General features: G+C 36.6%; 1 protein-coding gene across 3 annotated transcripts; it reads left to right on the top strand.

The window, feature by feature from the left end:
* The first annotated feature begins 879 nt into the window (after nucleotides 1–879).
* LOC122399765 (uncharacterized protein KIAA2013 homolog) lies at nucleotides 880–4,683 on the top strand. Of its 3 annotated transcripts, XM_043400704.1 has the most exons (10): nucleotides 1,216–1,329; nucleotides 1,743–1,967; nucleotides 2,063–2,280; nucleotides 2,367–2,838; nucleotides 2,908–3,145; nucleotides 3,207–3,445; nucleotides 3,511–3,738; nucleotides 3,901–4,175; nucleotides 4,239–4,405; nucleotides 4,574–4,683. In XM_043400704.1, the coding sequence occupies exons 4-10, from the start codon at nucleotides 2,384–2,386 to the stop codon at nucleotides 4,604–4,606; spliced, it is 1,635 nt and encodes a 544-aa protein (XP_043256639.1). In that variant the 5' UTR covers nucleotides 1,216–1,329; nucleotides 1,743–1,967; nucleotides 2,063–2,280; nucleotides 2,367–2,383; the 3' UTR covers nucleotides 4,607–4,683. The 3 variants fall into 3 exon arrangements, with proteins under 3 accessions (XP_043256637.1, XP_043256638.1, XP_043256639.1); XM_043400702.1 differs by lacking the exons at nucleotides 1,743–1,967; nucleotides 2,063–2,280 and having other exon boundaries at nucleotides 880–1,329; XM_043400703.1 differs by lacking the exons at nucleotides 1,743–1,967; nucleotides 2,063–2,280; nucleotides 4,574–4,683 and having other exon boundaries at nucleotides 880–1,329; nucleotides 4,239–4,426.
* Nucleotides 4,684–10,160: the final 5,477 nt, after the last annotated feature.

The following is a 10,160-nucleotide window of genomic DNA, read 5'->3' as shown; positions in this document are numbered from 1 at the left end:
AAAACAAATCATCGACATAGTCATTATTCACTATTAAACTAACCACAAACACCACTACAAGAAAGTGGTTCAGTTCCATCGGTTCTTTTGCAACAGGACATAATTTTTCACCAAATTTTAAAAGGAAATTTAATCTTTACACAGTAAATATACTGTCGTTTGAAAGTTAGTTCACATTTTTACAATTTATATTAACGTGATATTTCGATCAATTAGAAGAAATTGGAAAGGCGATAGGTACAAAGACTTTCGTCTGTCTTGTCGAAATGTTTTTTTATAGTGTTACTATGGCAGAATACCAAATTTACGAAGACTCGCTATTGGCAGCACTATCGTTTCGTAGTAACTCGTGTGATCTATTACTCCTCGGTTGTTTCGTGTCTCTCGAGTACCCAGGGACAAATCCCCTATAGAATCCCGGCCTCTCTCAACGGTTGGCATCGGCGCCAATCGCGCCATCTGCGGGAGTAACTAGGGAGTTACTTCATGCTCCCTACAAATTGTGGGATCATCGCGTGAAAAATCACCATGATCGAATGATCGTGAATGGAATGAACGTGATCGAATCACGAGTGATTCAAAAGTAGCAGTTTATAGCACTTATTACTACATTAACAATTATGTGTAATCAAACAGCGGATGTGGTTATAACTATATTTATTTCTACAACAATTAACAAAAGTAATGAACTCCTTCTACAAAACACGTGCCCGAATGGTCGCGATTTTAGCCGTTTGAAAACTGCATGGACGCTGGTGTGAAAAACAGTTCACCCCTTCGTCGGTAGTGGCGCGACAGCGTGTGCAGCGCCAAAGTTACGGACGCTGGCCACAAGTTCACCGAACTATTCACGCTATCTCTAGTAAGTTTCAACGATAAGATCGAGGGAAGGTCAATATTTATTTTTGCATCCTGACACTAAAATAGTACATACGTATCTCGATAAATAGCTTAAACAATTTACTACAAAGATAAGTCGCTCATAGAACAAATAAACTGTTGTACATTTCTACGTAATCGTTACCGCTATTGTTTACGAAGTTACGATTACGGCGTAAAGGTTATGTTATCGTGCAATTTTACAAAAACAAAAGAACGTTTAAAAAGACGCACGAAGGCTGAAGTACACAAATTGACTAGTTATTATAATGAGACCTGGAACGATGTTCGATAACCGTGAGATTGGAAAACGAATACGTCGATTGATCGATGGAAATTATTCGTATCGTAAGATTCTCGTATTGATAATCATTTGTGGGGGCTTATTGCTTTACTTCGGTCCACTTGTTGCACACTGGCTATTTTCTTCGACCGGAGAATCAGTGCAAGGTAATCGAACTCAACTTGAATACTTCAATATAAAGAAAATTTAATTGTTTCTTGTTACCTTCAGTCCGTAAAAGAATTGTGCATGTTGCTACGTATACGAAACATATTACGTGCAAACGTTTCGTCTTTCATTTGTTTTTGCAAATAAATTAATATTATATATAATATCTATATCATCTCGATACAAATGGGTAATGGCACTAATAGCAATTACGACTATCAAATTCTAATAATACTTTTTTCAAATCCAAGAACGGAAGCATTCTTCGAATTTTTTAATTCCTTGACGACCGCATTTGCGTCTTGTACAACGTACAAGGCGATAAAATTAAAGATTTGTAACTTTTTAACTGGATAGATATTCGTTGATAATAATAGGTTTGAAGAGATTTGCGATCTAAAGATTTTGTCAGTTTTAGCCACAGCTTCCGGAAAGAAATTTGGGTTATCGATAAATCGGTTACAATTTAGAAGTAGTTTTATTCTGTAAGGAAACGAAACAAAATCCCGAAACTGATTGCGTAGTATGTGCCAGAAAGGACGGAAGAATAGATATGAGATATCGCTACAAAGACTATGACATGGAACCGTGGATAGACGATCGTTTTAATCTATTTGTTAAAAATTTAATTTACGAGGTAAGTCGTTTGCCTTTGTCCATATAAAAAAGTTTCCATTTCACATTCCTGGTCGTCAAGGAGTTAAATAATAAGATATATCCTTTCCTTTACAGTGTTATGAGAGACAATAACTATTTATCTAAGAATCTGCTACAACATGGGTCATAAGCATCTATTTCGCTTGACAGTCTACATAGAAACATTACTTTTCGATAACAAATTTCTAATAAAGGAATATATATAGTGCGCAGTAATTTCAATGTATCCCTTTGATCCAACACTGTGTTTAGATTTGCATTACTCGCTAAAATTCGTGACCAATATCGTTAATGTTAGCAACTTTTATTAAGTTACAAATAATTTGAAAATTTAACAAGTGTCATGGCGGTGTGTGTAAAATCATATATTTTTTTATAGCATTCGAAGATTATTGTATGAACGAAAGACTGGCTCCATTTCGTTTAGACGCAGAAGAATATAATGTCAACATCCTTCACAATCCACAGAAGGAAAATGAACATAATTATTTACCGTATATTGGTAACGGAGTTTTCGGAATTCCAATTTTACCTGAATCTGGTATATATATAAAACGAGGACGAGCATTATCGTTGCCAGTTCCATGGCAGCCATTCATTTCTCACTCGTTGCCCAAAAGTAACTCCCATCGAGAAGCTACGGTTACAGATTTTACAAATGGGGTCGTTTACCACTATCAGTGTCTGAGAGAAAGATATTATATAGAATTTCAGTATTACGCTCATAGAGTATTCGATGCGATAGCAGTGCAAGATATAAAGATAGTTAATCCATTCTCATTTTCGCAAAATGTACCGTTGAAACATCAGATGCCTACGCACTGGAGCAATTCCCACTTGGAATCGATCAAGTAATGAATAACATTGATACGTAGCTCAGTGCCCTTTAAATTTAATATGATCTATACTTATATGTTTAGAATGCCAGTAGATGATTTTATACAAGAGTACAACTTGATCAGTGGATTTGTTCCGTTACCTGATTCGAATAAGATTGTAACTGTTTCGATGCTTTACAAGGTTCCGCCAAGGGTAGTGCAGGTTAAAGCAAGGAGTACCGTAAAATTAAAATTCATGATTAGTGTACAATACAGCGAACCTATTACCATGGAAGAGTATCACGTTCATTATGAAATAACGAAAAAAAAAGCCATCGAGGTGCGTATAAATCAGATGAAAAAAACGAAACATTATTTTGATTCGACGTGGCTCGTTACAGGCAATGAAAAAAATAACTAGAGTTACACAACGAAATTTGAAGAACGACCATGCCAATCTGTGGCAAAGTTACTGGTACACGAGCCTTAGTATAAGCGATTCCAAAGCCGATAGCGTTATTAATGGTCATAAAATAAATTCCACGATGTACTATGTGTTATCGCAAATTTCAAAGGGCGTTCCGGACGTGGAGAAAAATGTAGCCATGAACGAAGGTTGTTATCGCGGACATCATACTTTGTAAGCGACAAAATTTTTTGCACGTATCTGTTAATAGAATTTTTTTATGCCGTATTCTATTTCAGGGACGCGCCGCGTTTGTGGAAAGATACGTCCACGGTTTCCGGTATGAATAGCGTGGTCGAGGCATGGTTAATAACGCTGGAGAAACAAGGTTGCCATCATTTAATGACCGGTGACCCATCGGCGGTGCAACAGGCTATTGTTCTGAGCCTCGGTGGCCTACGTTTCAGCAATCAGCATCTCGAATTCAACATCGATCCGCAATATCTTCATCGAGACTACTTATTTAGGTATTTAGTTTCATAAAAGGTATTGCAAATATATTCGATTTGCTCCTGGTCCTCGTATAGAAGATCGTTACGGATTTCGTTGCATCAAATGTTCCTATTTGTGTTGGTAATTTATACAGAAGTTAGCCATGCGTTCCTTTTTTTTTTTTTTTTCTTTTGCAGAAGAATAAGTTACGGTAACGTGACTCATGTAAATATATCGGTAACGGTTGGGGAAGACAATCGTGCAGTTTTGGGCGTAGCTTTGGACAAAAGCGACAGTGTTTATTTCGGCTGTGATGCTGGCTGTTTGGACGCGCCTGTTTCCTTGAGTCAATCGTACACAAATTTTCCAGTGAAATTAACGAAACCGTTAACGGCCATATTATACATAACGTCTGATCATCAGCATATGCAAGACCTGCGAAATGCGTTACACGTACACGCGGTGCACGACGGTTGGTACAAACATGATGAATATTTTTTAATAAAAAACAATATACCGGATCGTTTTTTAACAGCTCCAGCGCACGATCATCTTGTAATGGCTTTACATAAACATGGACATCAGCTTGGAGGATTGCCAACACTTTTTTGGATTAGCATATGTTTTCTTATAATCGTGTTCCATTTGTTCCTTTGTAAGCTTATTATTAACGAATATTATAACCCTCAAGAGAAACAGAAAGTAAGATACAGCAAACTATGATTATTTTATGCGATCGTTATATTGTGTAGTTATATATGTATGTATACGTATACGTGTATGTGTGCATATATAACCATATTTATGTACAATAAACTCTTTATATTAGTATATCTTATGATACGAAACATTTAAAAATCTTCTGTCTAGATCGCAACTATAGAGTATGTGGCGATAGCGTAGGGGCATTTGTAAGGTTGGCAGCGCGAGTGGCGCCAGCTGGTGGTAATAGGCTGAAGACATGAGACAGAGAACCAGCGCCATCTCCGTATCCCGGACCGGGAATACACGAATTTATTTAATTAGTTTAGTTCTCGTTTTGTCGCTTGCTTGATTGTTTCCCTGTTAAATTCTATATCTATATACGTATATAATTTTTTGTTGAGCTCTCTATTCTTATTTCCTATTTCCCTATTATCATTTTATCTGTGCTAGTGATTTCTGCATTTTCTATCTTGGACATGGTTTGGTCTTTTCCGATTTTAAGACAAAAGTTTATTTGTTTGTTCACTTTGAGTTTCTGCCTTTGTACAGTATACAGTATGTATATCACTTCCACCTGAACAGTGATCTACATGATCTAAGTATATTCTGTCTCAATCTACAGTCGAAGTTTTCGTCTAGTACAATCGATTTCCTAACTAGTAATTTGTAGGGGACACTAGAGACATCTCCCTAGCGCCCAGGGGGAAATCCCTAGATGGAGTTGGGGTGGCAACCGTGTACGGCGTCACGCCACGACAGTCGGAATAAAGCTCTGAGACAAGGAACACGTGTCGTACTGGTATTCCCGTTTATCCCTACGCATCCCTATAAATTCTTTTAGGTTATGATGGTCCTTGTGGTGACAGAGTGTAAGTCCCTAGCCTGTTTTCTGTATAGTTTATGAACGCTCTATGTTCATGATGTAGTTACCATAGATTGGCGATGTGGCGGCACCGTCGCAGGCGTAGCAAGCGCCATCTAGTTAAGTCCCTAGTTTTAGTTAGTTTAAGTAAGATCTAAGTCACTAGTTGGTAGTATTGAATTTAAATTGGCGCACCCCCTTTTTCTTGACCCAGGGATTTTTAAGGATTTTTAGGGGCCAGTTCTGTTCGACGCCTACGCAAAGCTAGATGTAAGGAAGCAGAAGTGCTTAAATAGTCTTTTTTAATACAACAACAGAATTGAATTTTATACACCACACGCTGTAGTCGAACAGAACTGACCCCTAAAAATCCTTGGACCAAGAAAAAGGGGGTGCGCCAACTTCGATCTAATATTACCAACTAGTGACTCAGATCTTACTTAAAGTAACTAGAAACTAACTAAAACTAGGGACTTAACTAGATGGCGCTTGCTACGCCTATGACGTTAGCCGCCACAAGCGTGTGGTGGTTTGTATTGTCATTGTCTCCCCAGGAGGAATAAATATGCAAACTATTGCACTGAATAAAACTCGTTATTTTTCCGTGGTACACGTCTTTTACTAACGACTTTTACTTGTCCTAAAATCCCTAACCTATGAGTAGAAACTAACTAACCTAACTTAACCTAGTTGACATAAGATGGCGCGTCGAACGCCGGCAACAATGGTCGCTGGTCGCTACAAGCGTGTAGCGGTATACCCGAGGTATAAGAACAGTAATCTCCACGTGTTTCATTTTTTCTGTAGGCTTTTATTCTCCTTACATCTATTCTCTCGGGAGTACAACACCGAACAGAAAGAAATAAAGGAAAGACTGTTGTACCTAAAACTAACTTAACCTAGACGTACAACTACCTACTGCATTTATATCTAATGCCAACCTTAGGAAAATATATATCTAGTTCTTAACCTAGTTACTTATTCTATAGGAGGGTACCGCTACAAGCGATGCGAGTGTTGCGCCATCTGTAGGAGACGATATATATTAGTCGCTGAAGAGACGCTTTCTTCTGTTTGGTGACTAACAGGTGTAACGCGTCACGATAATGAGCTGAAAAAGTCTGTAGGCGCTGGCCTACGTATATGGGCACAGGGTTGTACACAATAATTACACGTGGCTTAGCGGACGAGTGCTTTATTGGACCGTCTCTCAGGCTTGCTCGGGGAAGACCTCCCGATTCTCTCTTGTCTCTCGAGGCCCAGGGAGTACCTAGGGACAAATTCCCTATAGCATCCCGGCCTCTCTCAACGGTTGGCATCGGCGCCAATCGCGCCATCTGCGGGAGTAACTAGGGAGTTACTTCACGCACCCTACAAGTCTTTTAATAAACGTTGATATTGTTACGAACATTTAGTAATTTCCCTATATCGCCTACATTCTGAACCGATTGGATTTACAAATAAATTATACACCTGATTTTCAAACATGCATTATATTTTATTTTCACGTTTTATAGCGGCAGCATTGCACCATTGGAAAAATGAAAAAAACAGGCCAAATCATTTTGAACATGCAATTGGCATTTGAAACTATAAGCACAGATTATATTGAAAACTTAATAAATAATATGTCAGGACGTTTAGAGGCAGTAATTAGTGTTGGGAACCGAGTAAGAAACTCGTAGACTGTCTCTATATTAAAGATGTAGTATATTTTGTAATGGTTTCGAATATTCCTCGGTTGCAACTAGAATTCTACGATAATTACATAATAGCGTGTTATTGCAAAACTAGAAAGTAGTTTTTAAATTTAATGTTGGCGTTACAACATCGCTAACAATTAATGCCATAAAATTGATATGCATATAGCGTTTTATTATCGTCGATCAATAATAAACATTCTAAAATTATATTTATAATTACGTGATTATGTTTATAATTACGTTTTAATAGGTAATTTAAACATAGCACTTTCTAGAAATCACCTGCATCGTCTTGTTAGAAGAAAAATGATCTTTCAGTCCTAAATTTATATAATTTCTTTTTAATAGTTATTTCCGTATATCGAATAAGATTACCGAACGTGAAATTGAACGTAAAATACATACAGGGTGTTCGGCCACCCCTGGGAAAAATTTTAATGGAAGATTCTAGAGGCCAAAATAAGACGAAAATCAAGAATACCAATTTGTTGATGGAGGCTTTGTTAAAAAGTTATTAACGTTTAAAGTTCCGTCCATACTGAATTTTTTTCTCGAAAATGCGCAGGATTTCGGGGGTATGTGTATTCACCAAAAATGATTGTAATTGATCCCCGCATCCGAAAATAATTTTTCCAAACCGATTTGAAATTTTTTTTTTCGTCGAAAAATTTAGGCATCTAATTATTAGATTTTCGGTAAGGAATTTTTTTCTCGAAAATGCGTAGGATTTCGGGAGTATGTGTAATGACCAAAAATAATTGTAATTGACCCCCGCAACCGAAAATAATTTTTTAGAACGATTTGAAAAATTTTTTTTTCGCCGAAAAATTTCAACACCTATCCGATTTTTTTTCTCGAAAGTGGTTAGGATTTCGGAGGTATGTGTATTCACAAAAAATGATTGTAATTGACCCCCGCAAATGAAAATAATTTTTCCAGAACGATTTGAAATTTTTGAATTTAATTGTTAATAACTTTTTAACGAAGCCTCCGTCAACAAATTGGTATTCTTGATTTTCGTCTTATTTTGGCCTCTAGAACCACTCATTAAAATTTTTTCCAGGGGTAGCCGAACACCTTGTATAATAGTTTTTACGATTTTAATATTGTTTTTTATACGAAAAGAAAAAATGAATTTTTGCAACAGTCAGAATTGTTGATTCATTGTTCACCGTGTCGCAATAATATTTCGCGAACGAGAAGCAAGTTGTACGTACCTAGATAACATTTTATTTTAAAGGAAAGAAAATGTTGTATTATTGTTTGTTCGTTGCAGAAGGGAAAACATTTTCCCGTAAGAAACCATCGGTAGTCTGTTCAGGTATTGTCTTCCAAATATACGTTTTTCCAGTTGCATCTTATCATTATAAGAATCGGTCATCGTATGTGGAAATACAAACACTCCTTTTCTTCGTGCCAGTTTCTTTATTATTTTAGACCGCCCCGCTTACGACCACCATCTGCACGCATACCGACGTCTCCCCAGCCATTCGATATCTAAGAAAATCGACGATCCTCGAGTCGAACGGGTGTTGGCCACGCCAAAAGATGTCTTCTTTGGATCGAATTTCGTTTAAGGGAAAAACCGGAAAAGGGGCGACATTTAAAAGTTGCTCTTAACTCGAGACGAGTGCAAAATACCGAAGTATTTAGATAGATCCTTTCTCATTCTTGTTACACGTTATTACGCTCGAAAATTGTATACAGGGTGTTCGGACAACCCTGGGAAAAATTTTAATGGGAGATTCTAGAGGCCAAAATAAGACGAAAATCAAGAATACCAATTTGTTGACGAAAGCTTCGTTAAAAAGTTATTAACAATTAAATTAAAAAATTTCAAATAGTTCTAAAAAAAATTATTTTCTGTTGCGGTGGTCAATTACAATCATTTTTGGTGAAAACACATACCTCCGAAATCCTAACCACTTTCGAGAAAAATATTGGGAAGGTGCTGAAATTTTCGGCGAAAAAATAAATTTTTCAAATCGTTCTAAAAAAATTATTTTCAGTTGCAGGAGTCAATTACAATAATTTTTGATGAATAGACATACCCTCGAAATCCTACCCAGTTTCTAGAAAAAAATTCAGTACGGGCTGCACTTTAAACGTTAATAACTTTTTAACAAAGTGTATGAAAGTTGAATTTATGAAGTAATTATTGGTTTCAGACGGACAACGATCCGAAGCATACAGTTACTAACCTAACATATGTAAGCTTAACACATCACTTGTTATTTCTATCATACAAAAGGCATCAGTTTAACATAGATATTTCATTAATTGAATATTATAAAACATTTAGTATCGTAAAACATGCATATAGAAAGAAGTCTACTGTCCATTACATTATCAACAAAATTAAATAAGCAATGTTGATAATAAGCCCCGTTCTGGGCATCCAGAGTAGCTAAAAGGAAAAAAAGAAAAGTCAATTATATGATAAATCAAACGAGATCCGAAGCATAGGGTCAAAGAAAACAAAGAATGGATAGTGTATAATGTTCCACACATCTTGTCACATCCACCAAAAAATCTCAACTCAATCCTTATGGAACATTTATGGGACGAAGTAGGCAGACGATTAAAAAATACAATGTGCCGACTTTTCATTAAAACTTTCAATTATTTAATTTAAATAACTATGAAATATTTTGTTCAAATACTTTTGTGAGCCATTTCTGATACGTATTTACAATAAATACGTGTATTGTAAAAACGGTATATATTGTTGAATTATTTTCTTCTTTTATTTAAATACTCTTAGGTCCCATTCCTTGTTACATGTATCATATTTGATCAAATGCTTCAGTTTAACATAGATATTTAATTGGTCGAATGTTATAAAAATATTAAGCGTTCGAATTAGTACTTTCGTGTACGAGTGTATATCAGAAGATTGTGCGAATTATGATTATGGCGTAACGATAATAGGAGAAATTGCGCGTAAACGTTCGTCGACAACACGAGTCGCAGCAATGAAAACAGTTCCCCGGAAGAAAAGTAAAAAGAATGGGCGATACCTTTTGTCGGGTATCGTCTGACGCGCGGCTGAGAGCATACTTCGTTCGGAAAAAAAGAAGCGGCGCTATTCTTGCGACCAGGTGTGAGCCTGTAACGCCAGTGTAAATATACAACACTTATGCTTTTCCGACGAAGCCTCTCCGAAAACTATTAACGTACCCCCTCC

This window comes from Colletes gigas, unplaced genomic scaffold (assembly GCF_013123115.1).
Source record: "Colletes gigas isolate AHSC1104 unplaced genomic scaffold, ASM1312311v1 Colletes_gigas_Sc00015, whole genome shotgun sequence".
Lineage (NCBI taxonomy): Eukaryota > Metazoa > Arthropoda > Insecta > Hymenoptera > Colletidae > Colletes > Colletes gigas.
This window is presented reverse-complemented; position numbering and strand designations above follow the sequence as displayed.

Bases quoted from the DNA above. Each gene is read 5' to 3' on its own strand.
- LOC122399765 (XM_043400702.1), top strand. From the start codon at position 1,149: ATGAGACCTGGAACGATGTTCGATAACCGTGAGATTGGAAAACGAATA. The intron at 1,330-2,366 runs GTAATCGAACTC...ATTTTTTTATAG, and splicing joins GACCGGAGAATCAGTGCAAG to CATTCGAAGATTATTGTATG. The intron at 2,839-2,907 runs GTAATGAATAAC...TTATATGTTTAG, and splicing joins TCCCACTTGGAATCGATCAA to AATGCCAGTAGATGATTTTA.